Below are 14,061 nucleotides of genomic sequence, written 5' to 3' on the forward strand. Positions count from 1 at the left end.
CACATAAAAATGTATTAATAATTTTTTTTGTTGATAATTGATTACAAAAGAGAAAAAACAATAATAATAAATATATCAATGATTTTCAAGTATACAAACAGGATTGTCGTAAACCATTTGTAGATCAACTTTATGACCGCATAGATCACGGATGTTATCGATACCGTACTTAATCATTGTCGGCCGTTCCAGACCCAGACCCCAACCCAATACGTTGACATTGGGCGGCAAACCCATTGGCAGCAGCATTTCGGGTCGGAAAACACCCGAATTACCGATTTCTACCCATTTTTTCAGTCCGTCGTGATAGCTGTACACTTCCATCGATGGTTCAGTGTACGGATTATAGGTCGGTTTGAAACGTAACCGTTTGATACCCAACTTAAGAAAAAACTCCTGAATCAGACCCATGAGGTCGCCTAACGTAACGCCAACATCGGCAACAACACCTTCGATCTGATGAAATTCGGCCAAATGTGTGGCGTCTAGTGTTTCGTTACGAAAAACCCGATCAATGCTAAACAATTTGGCCGCTTTGAACGGCTTTCCGTCCCGTTGGCATTCCTGAGCCAATTGGTAGAGCATTCGGGCGCTAACAGCGGTCGTATGCGTACGCAATACATTCTTCTGGGTTTCTTCGGTCTTCCAGTCGTACTGATAGCCTTGGGAACCAAAATCGCCCGAACTATGAACTGATCTAACTTTTTCCATATATTCGACGGGTAATTGTGTACAGTTTGCCGGATCTGCCAGAAAAAAGGTGTCCTGAAGATCGCGAGCCGGATGTTTTTGCGGTACAAACAGGGCGTCAAAGTTCCAGAAAGAACTTTCGACAAACCGATTGGTCGGCATCTCCGAGAAGCCCATCTCCAAGAATATCTGTCGAAATTGTTCCCTAACTTTTAACAATGGATGCAAGTGTCCCCTATCGGGTGCTATACCCATGGCGTCGAAGTTATAATCTTTGAATTGTTTGTCTTTCCATGTATTCTTCGAAATCATTTCAGCCGTCAAATCTGTTTCTTGTTTGACAATATTCAGCGTAAAGTTATCTCCTTTTTCGATGTCATAGCTTTTGACCACTACTTCCTGAATCAGTTTTCGTTTCTTTAGATCTTGTTTTTGCTGATCACTAACCTGTAATTGATAATCAAAACAAATTATTTGGTCAAAAGTCTTGGGACAGTAGTATTGGATAGTTTAGGGACAACAAACCTCATCGATAGTCAAAGAACCGATCTTTTTCAACAACACTTGTACTTCATCTTCAATCGACTGGACATTTCGTTTGACAATCGATTTGTTGGAACTCTTGTCGATAGCGATCCACTTCTGCGACATGGCTTTACTGAAGCCAAGTTTGGCCACTGACGGGTTGCCGATTATCTTCATCAGCAGCGACTGTTCAATGCCGCCATCATCGCCGGCTGGAACAGCATTGAAAACAATAGCTTCGTGGCTGCCATTGTCGGCAATATGTCGGCCTTCTTGAGTCAGATCCAGACGTTTGGTTTCTGTTTGCTGACATCGGATCAGTTCGCCTATGGATTGTAACGACTTGATAGCGCCGACCAACCGCTGATGATCAATAGACAGCTCATTCGATAGACTCAGTGAATTCAATTTCTGTCTTTTGTCCAACAGTTTCAATATGTCTTCGGCTAAACTGTTGTCTGCAGACATCACTAGTACTGTAATAACGCGGTTATAATAATTAAGTATCTCTTTGGACACGGATTTAGATGGAGAAGGAGGCAAACAAAACCCAAAAAATCAAGTTCTTATTATAAATTATTATTATTGTCTTCCAACCAATTGATCCAATGGTATAATGGTTTTTAAAATGATGTCATCGATGGTCACAAAAATATTACATCACTCAACGTGTTGTTCACAACAATATGTGTATAACTTTTATATACATTGAATTGTATTATTAAATACTGTATTATAAAAGTATTGTAAACAATGTGTGTATGTGTTTGACATACAATACAAGTGTTGCCATCAATGAGTTAGTTATACGTTATATTAGATTTAAATTTAAAAAAAAAAAAAAGTTTTTATTAATTATGAAAATATTTTCGTTAATATACTTTTAATAGTAATTATTAATTATTTTAAAGTTTTTTTTTGTTTTAGTTATTATATAGATATATATTTAGATTACAAATAATACTAATACTACTAATAATAATTAAAACTATAAATATCTTGTATAACTAAAAAACTAATTTAGATTTATTTTTGAAAAGTTTTTATTAATTAAGAAAATTTACTTTTTTAATATACTTTTAATTAATTATTTTTAAATTTTTCTGTTTTAGTTATTATATAGATATATATTTAGATTACAGATATTACTAATAATAATTAAAACTATAAATATCTTGTGTAACTAAAAAAAACTTAATTTACATTTAATTTTTGAAAAGTTTTTATTATTAAGTAATTATATAAATGAAATACACAATCATTTTTTAAATATGAATTATAAATTAATTATTAATTATCAAAAAAAAAAATGTTTTTTAAAGGTCTAGTTTGTGCTGTTCTTGTTGTTGTTGTCTCAGCTGTTGAGTCGTAAATCTCCGATTAGGTCTTAGCTGATGAAGTCGATTATCATCGGGATCTTCGTCACTGTCTTGGGCTACAAATCCGCGACAATAGCTGACTGTCTTATAGATGGCCAAAATTGCATACAATAGGGCCAACAATAGTGTTATGAAGCCAACAATACCGACGGACAGGTCGAAAAAGGTGATGGCAATGGTTAGGCCAACAAACTGGACGGACCAGACAATTGTTTTGATTGATTCAAACGTTAGCCATTTGAACGATGGAAATGCTTCGACAATATGAAATGAATAGCAAATCAATAGCAAAGTTTCGGCTATTATGGACACCAAACAAACGAATAGTAGATAATATTTGCCACAAGTTTCTGATTTCGTTGTCAACGGATGTCGGCGTTTGACAACTGTTTCGTTGTAAGCAATTTCACTGATAGTCAATCCGTGATGTGATGATGACTGCTGTTGTTGTGGATGATTGTGTTGTTCATCGGAAATCAAATCAAACACTATAATGATAACAATCAGTAGACATAGGGTTAGGATCATAAACCTCAGGTATGATAGACAACCATTGAGTTCATTGAAATCAAATCGGATTTGTTTGCACCGATTCGTTGATCGTCTATTGTTTTTCGGTAAATTTTGGCGAAAATTTTTCGGTACATATTCGGCAACCACTTTCGTCGGTGACGACGATGATGACGATGCCATAGATTTTTCTTCCTCATCATTGTTCTGTCCATCCAATTGTCTGTTAGGTTGTTGTTGTCGATGATCACCAAATGGACTGTTAATAGTTATATAAGATTTTTGTAGACATTTATCAGATTTTTTATCATCAATTATGGTTTCATTGATCTTAGTATTCATATTCATATTATTATTATCATTACAATTATGATTACAATTATTTTTAATATTCATTATCCAAACAAACAAACAATTTCTAATAAATTATAATGGCCTATACGGAGTTTACGCACATTAGAAAAAATTGATTTTTTTCAACAGGAATTAGTTAATTGGTAACTAATAAACATATATCCTTCAAAATTATTGCGCGGAAACACCTAAAACCCAACTAAAATCTAATTTAAATACCTGAACTCTCATAACATAATTATAAATTAATTATAAAAAAGTTAATATTAGTCTATTGTTAAGCGCGAGAACTATATAAACATTTATAATAACTCTTAAAAAATAATATTGTTGTCAATGACTATCAAGATAATACTTTAAGATAATATTCTCTGGATTTTTGTATATATGTCTGACACATTTTCCCAAAAACAATATTTTAATTCAAACCCAAAAAAATTATTGATATATTTTCAATTTTAATTTATAGCAATGTTATTTTTATTTTCAACCTAACCTAACCTAACCTAACCTAACCTAACCTAACCTAACCTAACCTAACCTAACCTAACCTAACCTAACCTAACCTAACCTAACCTAACCTAACCTAACCTAACCTAACCTAACCTAACCTAACCTAACCTAACCTAACCTAACCTAACCTAACCTAACCTAACCTAACCTAACCTAACCTAACCTAACCTAACCTAACCTAACCTAACCTAACCTAACCTAACCTAACCTAACCTAACCTAACCTAACCTAACCTAACTTAACCTAACCTAACCTAACCTAACCTAACCTAACCTAACCTAACCTAACCTATACAGTACTGGGGTTACCGAATCAGTGTTTGTCGCGTTACCTAACCTGGTGTTCGATCCGCAACCTAACCTAATTTTCAATAGTAACCTAACCTAATATATGCAGTACTTGGGTTACCGAATCAGTGTTTGTCGCGTTACCTAACCTGGAGTTCGATCCGCAACCTAACCTAATTTTAATAGTAACCTAACCTAATCTATGCAGTACTGGGGTTACTGAATCAATGTTTGTTCGTTACTTAACCTAACCTAACCTATATTTATAATAATAAATAAGTATTTAATTTTGATTTATAATTATTAATAAATAAATAATTATCTATAATACTGTTTAATACAATAAATATATTTTGTTTACTAATAAATTACAAATAAATTTACTATAATATATAGATATTTATTAGTATTAAAAATAAACTAGAAAACAAATGCCTCCTCTTCCGGCTCATGGATGTAATGTTAATTTTCCAATCAAATTGATAGCTATAATATTATTGTTAAGTATTAACAACAATATATTTATATTAAAGTTGTTATAAATGTTTATTATTATCACGCTCTTAATGATTGTTTAATATTAATTTTTTATATTATTTAATAATAAGTGTATAATTATGTTATGAGAGCTCAGGTATTTAAATTAGATTTTAGTTTGGTTTTAGGTGTTTCCGCGCAATAATTTTGATGGATATATGTTTTTTAGATCATAATTAACTATTCTCTGTTAAAAAAAATCAATTTTTTCTAATGTGCGTAAAGTCCGAATTAGCCATTATAATTAATTAATTAATTAGTTTGACATTTAAAATTTATTTAAATACAGTATTTTAAAACACTTATTATTATTTTTTTTAATAAAAATATTTTTATAATAGTTTAAATGTATGTTTTTTTTATTTGTCTCAAACAGTTTATATTTAATATAATTTTTTATTTATAATATTACCGACAAAAAATTGATATTCAAATTTAAAAAAAACAAAAATACTTATTCGCAAGATATCTAAAATATATTTATTTTTTTTTAAATTGTTGGAAAAGAATTATTATTATTATATTATTATAATTTTATACAACTATGAGATACTATTATACTTTATTGATACACTAGTATATCAATTAATTTATAACCAAAAAATTAAATTAAATTAAATTAAATTAACTTCAAATCAAATATCATATTAATATATTTGGAAAAAAAAATTTACAATAAATTTGTAGTATTGAATCAATAAATTTATATTAAAGTTTTTTTGGCCAATAATTTTTTTTTGGTGTTCAAATCATACCGTGTAGTTATAGAAATAAATAATTAAATTCAAAAAATAATAATGAATAATTTATTGATTTTTAATAATAATAATAATTATTGGATATTTGTTTTTTTTAAAAAAGATTGAATTGATTGACCCCCAAAAAAACTGAACGATTGAAGACAACTACTACTACCACTTGGGTGTTGCTGTGGTGGTGATGGTATGAATGAAGATAAAACAGTTTGCGGTTGTTTAGGCGGGGGTTGGGGTGGAGTGGGGGCGCCGTCCGTCCGTTTTTTTTAAGGCCCGCCGGCAGCGCCGGCCTGTTGTGCCTGTTGTGCCTGAGTGGCAGCCCTGCGGGCGGCCTCTGTTCGGAGCAAATCTTTTTTCAACTGTTTGCGGGCAATGTATTGCTTGAGGACATTGGTTTTTGGCGGATGTGTCAGCGCTTGGTGTCTGCCTCTTATATACATTGGCAATGCCACAATTTGTTGATAATTGAACCGATTTTGTAAGGCAGCTATCATAACATTGATCATCTGTTTGGGCTCATCCATGTTGGACCTGTATTTATATAGTTTTTTAAATACAGTAACAAACAAACAATTGGTTGATATTTTATAATATAATAATATGTGTTATTAATGGGTTAGGGATCCCTTACCATTCGGGATTTGCATACTCAAAGTCAACGGCACTGATCTTTGCAAGCATATCCGGATTGGAGGTCTCCCAGAACGGTGCATAACCGGCCAACATTTGGTATAGTATGACACCACAACTACAGTATATATATATATATATATATCAATAATTTTCAATAAGTTTAACAACAACTACAACAACTAACTAACTAACTAACAAACCTCCAGATATCAAAATCGGTATCATAGGGATTATGATTGATAGCTTCGGGCGGCTGATACATAACAGTACCGGCACGGCCATGATTGTGCCGTACATAGGCCAGGCCTTGCAGTAGTCGGCGACAGCTGAGACCAAAGTCGGCAATCTTGTAGATCTGTACGCCCTTGTACTGGACGAGTACGTTGTGCGGCTTGAGATCCCGATGCAAATAGCCTCTATCGTGCATATGATTGACACCATCGAGTATCTGGCAGATAGCAATGGCCGCCTCATCGATATTCAGATACTCTTTACGAGTAATCTCTTGCATCAGATCGCCGCCAGTGGCCAATTCGTACATATTGTAGACAACATCGCCTTCGGTAATCGAATCGAACAGATTGACCAGATTTAGATGGCCGTGAGCCGACAATGCCATACAGATATCGCGTTCGTCCTCCTGGGCACGCTTTTTGTCGGCCGCGTTGTTGATCTTAGCGGCCAATTCCAGATTCCTTCCCTTATGTATACAACGGGTGACTATACCGAACCCGCCTTTGCCTAACTCTTCTTTCTGTGTGTATTCGTTCTGATATTTTCGGGTATCGTCTCCCGGATTAGCCACCGAAAAGTTTGGATTCATTTCCCAAAGATAATTCTGCTGATAGTTACTACTACTACTACTGGACGACATGTTTTGTTTATCTTCTTCTTCTTATTCTTCTTATTCTTCTAAGTCTATAATTTTTTGATGATTTTTATTGTTGTTTGATTTAATAACTGATTTTTTTAATTTGTTGATTTGTTTTAATTAATTTAAATATTTTATTCATTTGTTTTTTTTAATTATAATTAATTATTATTATGTATTAATTCACGCGCTGTCGCGTATCGCGCGTCGCGCGCGCGACTTATTATTACTATTATTGTCTACTAATTTAGTATTAATTATTATATATGTTATTATTATATTAATATATTATTAATAGAAATTGCAATTCAATAGAATTTTTTTCCATTGAATACTATATTAGAGAAACTATAGATTTATTTATTTTATTTTTTTGTTATGAAAGTTAATAATAATAATAACACAATTTATTGAATTTAAATTAATTAATTTGTTTTATTGAATTGTGTGTCAACTGTTGTATCAATAGTATCACTAATATATATATCAATTGTATATATATATTTAAAAAAAAAGTTTGTCCACAAAAATAATACTAAATCAACAAAAAATAAATAATAAAATTTTAAAAAATGTTGGAAACATTTGCCGCTTTAAGCAAACTTTTGCGTTACCGTAGACTACATATTGACGGTACGGTATTTCGTCTACATTGTACACTAACAGTGATAATATTGATGACATTTTGTCTAATAAATTCAACAAAACTATTGGTTGGCGAACCCATTGATTGCGAATCTAGTGGCGAAACAGTAGATAAATCTACGCTAAATATGTACTGTTTTATTGGTTCAACCTATTCAATAGATCCCGATCTCTACGCCGCCGATACCGATGTCGGTATCTACAGAGGACTGGGTACACATCAATCACGGCAACTGATCTACCATTACTACTATCAATGGGTTTGGTTTATGTTGTTTATGCAATCAATCTTTTTCTACTTTCCTCGTTGGCTATGGAAGTGCTTCGAACAGAATAAGATGTCGGCACTGGTATCTGATTTGAATTATTTTTCATCCGATAGTCAAGCAATCGATAGGAAAGTCGACCTAATTGTCGAATATCTATATAAAACCAATGGTATTAACGATTGGTATGCCATGAAGTACTGGTTCTGTGAGATCCTATCCCTATTGAATGTAATCCTTCAGATTGTTGTCAACGATATGTTTTTGTGCCATCAGTTCAACGATTATGGTTTCCGTTTGTTTCGCCATTTGACTGGCGATCCTACTGTCAAAGTGGATCCCATGACTAAAGTTAGTAAATAATTATTAAAATTGTTTTATAATTTATAAATTATTTTTTTTTAAAACTAAATAATTATATTTATTTATAACAGATATTTCCGATTCTAAGCAAATGTGAATTCAAACGATTCGGGGCTACGGGTAGTGTGGAAACCATTGATGCCTTATGTGTCCTATCCGTCAATATATTCAACCAAAAGATCTATCTGTTCCTATGGTTTTGGTACTACTTCTTGGCGATTGTAACCAGTTTTGTGGTAGCATTTCGTCTGGTAATCATTTGTTGTCCACAATTTCGTTATTATGTTTGTCGCCATCGGTTCGAGTTATGTCTGGATAATAGTGACAATCAAATCAATCTTCTGATTTCACGTCTATATCTCGGAAATTGGTTTATATTATATCTGGTATTTAAAAAAAAACTTTTTTTTTGTTTGAATTTATATATATATTTTTAAAAAAATATTTAAATTATTTTTTTAATTAATTTATTTTTTTAGTTAACTCACAATATTGAACCCATAGTTTCGGCTAAACTTCTGGAAAAGTTATGTCGAAAATTTCAATTAAATGTCGATTCAAATAGCAGTATAGTTGATATCGATAATAATAATAATAATAATAATAACAAAATAGTAGTTGATATCAATAACAATCAAACATCCGTTTAAACAATTTTCATAATTAATTAATAATATTTTTTTTTTAATGTATAATATTATTCAATTGAATTGTACTGTACATGTATTTAATATTTATTATATAATATTGAATTAATTATTATTATTAATATATATTTTTATATTTACTGTATATAACATTTACAGTATTATAACTTTATATTATAGTTTATTTATTTTATGTGTGTATAAAAAATTAAATATATTTATAATAACTAATTAAAAATTAATTTAATTTTTATGTAAATGTTTATCAATGATATCTTTAGCGATAATGACTTTCATTATTTCATTGGTTCCCTCAAGAATCCGATGAACTCTTGTATCTCTTAATAACTGTTCAATTGGATAGTCTTTCAAATAGCCATAACCTATTGAAATAAAAAAAAAAGTTAATTAATTTTTGTATAATTAGTCAATTATGACAAACAAAACAAAAACCAAACCTCCAAACAATTGAAGACATCTATCGATAATATTGTGACACTTTTCGGTGGCCAACAGTTTAGACATTGCGCACAAAGTGCTGACCGGTATTTGTGTTGAATTTTCATCGGAAATATCACTTGTATTTGTTGTCAATTGTTTATCATCGATAGCTTTGGCAGCCATTCGGACGGATAGCCTGGAGGCCAACAATTCGGCTGACATCGAGGCTAACTCGAAACGACTATTTTGAAAGTCGGCAATCGCCTGGCCAAACTGTTTACGATCGCACGTATACTTCAATGTATCTTCCAGTGCCCACTGGGCGCCTCCCAGCGAACACGATGCTATATTAACTCGGCCGCCATTGATGCCGCTCATGGCTATATTAAAACCGTAACCTTCTTTGCCTAACAGATTGCTAGCCGAAACCCGACAGTCCTCGAGTATTACTTGACGAGTCGGTTGACTATTCCAACCGAGTTTCGACTCTTTAATACCGAAACTCAATCCGGGACTACCTTTTTCAACAATAAAACACGATATACCCTTAGAACCGGTACCGCCGGTTCGGGCCATTACTAGAAATATATCACTTTCGCCGCCACCGCTTATAAAACTTTTAGTGCCGTTTACTAAACAAAACAAAAAATAATAATATAATTATTATTATTATAAAAATTATTGTATTAATTAAATAATTATAAAAAATTTTTTAGTACATATATAGTAGTCGTTTGATTTATCGGCTTTTGTTTGCAGATTTGCCGCATCGGAACCGGCATTTGGTTCGGTTAGACAATACGAACCCAATTTGTTCATTGAGACCAAATCGGGTACATATGACCCGACTTGACGGTCGTCACCAAATTGGGCTATCATTGCGCAGACCATATTGTGTATGGATAACAAAGCCGTTGTCGACACACATCCCTGGGCCAGTGCCTCGATAACGATTGATGTGTCCAATCGTGTCAGTCCTGTACCTCCTTTTTCGGCCGGCGTATAGATTCCGCCGAAACCCAATCGGGCAGCTTTACGTAGCTTATCGATGGCCAGATATTCATTTTGATCCCATTCCTTCATATGCGGCCGAAACTCGTTGACAGCAAACTGATAGGCCATCGACTGTAGTTCCCTTTGTTCTTCATTCAGACCGATTGACGGATCAATTAACGAATTGTGTGAATATTCATTGAATTCTCTGCTAATTATTATTTTAATGTTTTTACTTAAATGTTTCACAGAATTTGGTTTGAATTTTATTAATACTGAAAACATATTTATTTATTATTATTTTTTTGTTAATTTATTTATTCACTATTACTACTAATATAGTCTATTAGTAATAAAATAATAATAATAATAATAATAATTTGCTTATAAGTTATTAGTAAGTATAATACACTAATCAAAACAATTAGTTAACACATTTTTTTTTATAAGTTTAAACTATAATATTAATTTTATTAGATAAACATTGTGTTTGTAAATACACAGTTAAATAAAATTATTTAATAAACTACAATATGTTTAATGAAATATGAAATTTTAATAATAATAATAAATTAATTTTTTAAAAAACAAATTAATTGTAGCAAAAAAATATACTGTACGTGTGTATGTATGAAAAATTGTCAATTATATTATTATTATTATTATTATTATTATTTGTTAAATGAGTATTATATACCAGTAAATATCCTTGACAATTTTTCAATTTATTTTTTTGTTGAAAAATACCTCACAGTTAGTCTATAGTCGATACTATCATAACCTTGATTATTATATATATATATGATTAAACTTGTTTGCCATAATTTATTTAGTGTATTATCTTTGAATTGTAGATTTTCATCTTATATATATATGATACAAAAATTGTTCAAGGTGATTTTAGACTTTAAATTTGGTCATTTAATAATTAAACTATATAAATTAGTTATTTATTTATAAAAAAAAATTAATTTATTGACTATGAATTAAGTTAAGTGAATGAACTTAATAACAATAAAAATTTATTAATTAAAAATTTTTTATTTTAATAGTTTTCCATATGTTTTGTATTATGTAAATGCAAATTTTGATTGATAAATAATATATGTAATAAAATTATTTGATTTTTTAAAATTCAAAATATATCAAATACTTATAAAATATATATATATAATTGTGATATATATATTTTTTAATAATTAGTACCAAAAAAAGTTAACAAAAATATTAAATCATAACTAATTTGTGATTTTTGTTTGTTTGTTATCAATGATTTTTTTTAATAAATATTATATGATAATTAATTATAAAAATATATCATAATTTGAGTTCAATATTACATAACTGTATAACCATTTTAAGTGTTACTACTCTAACTAATATACAGTATATATTGTATTTATAAATATTAATAAACATTAATTATAGAAATACCAAACAATTTCAAAATATTTAAATTAAATAAAATCAATAAATAATTTTTATTATTTACTAATTTTTTTTAAATTGTATATTTAAATATAAAAGTTGCAAAATTAAAAAAATAATAATAATACTTAATTATACTGCAATTAATTATATTATTTAGAAAATAATAATAAATAAGATATTTTTTATACTTTTAATTATTATTATTTGTATAATTTAAAATAAAACTCGTAAAATAAAATTTTTTAAAATTGATAATAAAGATACTTTTAATAAAATACTTGAAAATAATTTATATTTAGATATATACTGTATTTCACTTAAATAAGTAATAATTTAATTATCAAAAAATAGACTTAAATTCTTAAACATTTTTTTGGTGCCATTTTATACAAAAAATATTCTCACTTTCTATAAGTTTTTAATTTACTTATCAATTAATTGCCGACTATTTTATGGGTCAATATTTTATTGACTTAAATCCCTATACAGTATAGATAGCACTGACCATAGCTTTAATGCCTATTACAGTACAACATATAAACTCTAATATTAATTTACAAATGTATAATAAAAATCTCAATAATTAAAAATAAAATATTTTTGAAAAATTACAATAATTTTTTGTTGTTGATGTATTGGTACGCCTAATAAATAATTAGGCCGTAAAAAAACTCAAACTTATATTTATTACATAATATTTAATAATAAATAATTTTTTTTAATAACTTATTAATTAATATATCAAAACTTATTACACATATTAAGAAAACTTTTTTTTTTTAAACAAAAATACCAATACATGTATTATAAATACATTGTACAAGCATTTTGATTGGCTATTCGATTGTGCGACTCTAAGCCAATCAGCGATTGAATTGGAAAATCAATTTTTATTTTGAAATCACATTTTATTTTTATATACAAACAAAAAACATTGCAATACGTTATGAGATATTTATTATGTTTGTGTGTGTTATCACCGATTGTCACCATTTAGTTGATCCCAAACACTTTAAACACGTATAACTAAGACACACACACACACATTGATAACAATGCAAAATAATGGCCAAATGCGGTCACGACTACCGCTACCAAAGTCGACATTCAAGGCTTGTTCGTCGTCGTCATCGGCATCTGTTTTGGTGTCCACTTCATCGTCAGTACATCCGCTAAGACCACATCCCTATGTATGTACACCAATGAGACCGACACTTATGAAATTGGATCCGATGGGATCAGCTCTGCGACCGACGCTAATGCAATTGGATCCGATGGGATCAGTTCCGCGACCTCTCACGACAACAACTCACACCCTAAACGATTCACAACTGGAAGAATATAGACTTCGTTGTCAACAACTAGAGGCCGAAAACCAAAGACTTAAGACTACACTAAATGATGACAACAACAACAACAACAAACTTGTAGATGAATATCGACAACAAATTAGACAACTAGAGGATCAATTGGCACACCAGAAGACTGTGAAGGCATCGCTGGAGGAGAAGACATTGAAAGACAGCCAAAAGTCGAAAATCACATCAAAACCTGATGACAATGACATCAATAACTATCGTATCATACATTTGAAACAAAATCCATTGTCGATGACAATCGCTGAACGTAACGAAGAGTTCAGACGATTGGTCGACGAAAATGAAAGACTTGAACAACGATTGCAACTGTTAGAGTCGGGATCCGATGCCGACATTACTCGACAGATAGACGAAGGTATCAAATATAGTCAAGAGTTGGACAAACTGAAGAAACAGTTGACAAGCGCTGAGAAACGTCAGCAGAATATTATCGATGCGTTCAAGAAAACTAGTAAAGAGTTTCGTGAGGTTTGCTATCGGCTGACGGGATTCAAGATCGGTATTATTATTATTTTGTTGTCTTTTAATATTCAACTAATTTCGGGATCTATTTCTTTATCTCTCTCTCTCTCTTTTATTTTTGATGATAATTTGAAGATATGTTGAAACAAAATAAATACCGATTGACACATATGTACGCCGACTCGCCCGATGATGAACTACTGTTCGAGTGCGATACCGATCGTACCATTAAAATCATGGAAAATCAATACTCGGATAAACTACAGGAATCGGTTAATACCTATTTGACGGCTCACGACAGTTATCCGGCATTTTTGGCTTCACTGACACTCGACTTGTTTCATAAACAAACTATTGTTTGATTTTTATACAAAAAAAAA

At 30.6% G+C, this 14,061-nt stretch overlaps 6 protein-coding genes across 6 annotated transcripts in view; 3 read left to right on the forward strand and 3 right to left on the reverse strand.

Moving 5' to 3' along the window:
* LOC128966094 (protein BRICK1-like) overlaps window positions 1-14,061 on the forward strand; it is a 67,373-nt gene that overhangs the window by 10,452 nt on the left and 42,860 nt on the right. The window lies entirely within an intron of this gene.
* LOC128966081 (phenylalanine--tRNA ligase alpha subunit-like) lies at window positions 8-1,927 on the reverse strand. Its single transcript, XM_054312891.1, has 2 exons — window positions 1,216-1,927; window positions 8-1,137 (listed from the first exon to the last, which is right to left on the reverse strand). The coding sequence occupies exons 1-2, from the start codon at window positions 1,681-1,683 to the stop codon at window positions 76-78; spliced, it is 1,530 nt and encodes a 509-aa protein (XP_054168866.1). The 5' UTR covers window positions 1,684-1,927; the 3' UTR covers window positions 8-75.
* Window positions 5,600-7,169, reverse strand: LOC128966086 (calcium/calmodulin-dependent protein kinase type II alpha chain-like). Its single transcript, XM_054312898.1, has 3 exons — window positions 6,384-7,169; window positions 6,182-6,298; window positions 5,600-6,081 (listed from the first exon to the last, which is right to left on the reverse strand). The coding sequence occupies exons 1-3, from the start codon at window positions 7,055-7,057 to the stop codon at window positions 5,817-5,819; spliced, it is 1,056 nt and encodes a 351-aa protein (XP_054168873.1). The 5' UTR covers window positions 7,058-7,169; the 3' UTR covers window positions 5,600-5,816.
* LOC128966138 (innexin inx2-like) lies at window positions 7,627-8,978 on the forward strand. Its single transcript, XM_054312953.1, has 3 exons — window positions 7,627-8,316; window positions 8,400-8,714; window positions 8,808-8,978. The coding sequence occupies exons 1-3, from the start codon at window positions 7,627-7,629 to the stop codon at window positions 8,976-8,978; spliced, it is 1,176 nt and encodes a 391-aa protein (XP_054168928.1).
* Window positions 9,186-12,667, reverse strand: LOC128966139 (isobutyryl-CoA dehydrogenase, mitochondrial-like). Its single transcript, XM_054312954.1, has 4 exons — window positions 12,655-12,667; window positions 10,136-10,684; window positions 9,434-10,048; window positions 9,186-9,358 (listed from the first exon to the last, which is right to left on the reverse strand). The coding sequence occupies exons 1-4, from the start codon at window positions 12,665-12,667 to the stop codon at window positions 9,219-9,221; spliced, it is 1,317 nt and encodes a 438-aa protein (XP_054168929.1). The 3' UTR covers window positions 9,186-9,218.
* LOC128966140 (mitotic spindle assembly checkpoint protein MAD1-like) lies at window positions 12,739-14,043 on the forward strand. Its single transcript, XM_054312955.1, has 2 exons — window positions 12,739-13,718; window positions 13,817-14,043. The coding sequence occupies exons 1-2, from the start codon at window positions 12,896-12,898 to the stop codon at window positions 14,041-14,043; spliced, it is 1,050 nt and encodes a 349-aa protein (XP_054168930.1). The 5' UTR covers window positions 12,739-12,895.

The sequence above is a fragment of the Oppia nitens genome, unplaced genomic scaffold (assembly GCF_028296485.1).
Source record: "Oppia nitens isolate AA-2021 unplaced genomic scaffold, nextdenovo-longstitch-racon4-pilon3 scaffold19_pilon_pilon_pilon, whole genome shotgun sequence".
NCBI classification, from domain to species: Eukaryota; Metazoa; Arthropoda; class Arachnida; order Sarcoptiformes; family Oppiidae; genus Oppia; species Oppia nitens.

Coding starts and splice junctions, on each gene's coding strand:
- LOC128966081 (XM_054312891.1), bottom strand. CDS start 1,683: ATGTCTGCAGACAACAGTTTAGCCGAAGACATATTGAAACTGTTGGAC. Junction 1,138..1,215: donor GTTCTTTGACTATCGATGAG/GTTTGTTGTCCC, acceptor TATCAATTACAG/GTTAGTGATCAGCAAAAACA.
- LOC128966086 (XM_054312898.1), bottom strand. CDS start 7,057: ATGTCGTCCAGTAGTAGTAGTAGTAACTATCAGCAGAATTATCTTTGG. Junction 6,299..6,383: donor ACCGATTTTGATATCTGGAG/GTTTGTTAGTTA, acceptor TATATACTGTAG/TTGTGGTGTCATACTATACC. Junction 6,082..6,181: donor GAGTATGCAAATCCCGAATG/GTAAGGGATCCC, acceptor ATATAAATACAG/GTCCAACATGGATGAGCCCA.
- LOC128966138 (XM_054312953.1), top strand. CDS start 7,627: ATGTTGGAAACATTTGCCGCTTTAAGCAAACTTTTGCGTTACCGTAGA. Junction 8,317..8,399: donor AAGTGGATCCCATGACTAAA/GTTAGTAAATAA, acceptor TATTTATAACAG/ATATTTCCGATTCTAAGCAA. Junction 8,715..8,807: donor ATTGGTTTATATTATATCTG/GTATTTAAAAAA, acceptor TTATTTTTTTAG/TTAACTCACAATATTGAACC.
- LOC128966139 (XM_054312954.1), bottom strand. Junction 10,049..10,135: donor ATCAAACGACTACTATATAT/GTACTAAAAAAT, acceptor TGTTTTGTTTAG/TAAACGGCACTAAAAGTTTT. Junction 9,359..9,433: donor ATGTCTTCAATTGTTTGGAG/GTTTGGTTTTTG, acceptor TTATTTCAATAG/GTTATGGCTATTTGAAAGAC.
- LOC128966140 (XM_054312955.1), top strand. CDS start 12,896: ATGCAAAATAATGGCCAAATGCGGTCACGACTACCGCTACCAAAGTCG. Junction 13,719..13,816: donor GCTGACGGGATTCAAGATCG/GTATTATTATTA, acceptor GATAATTTGAAG/ATATGTTGAAACAAAATAAA.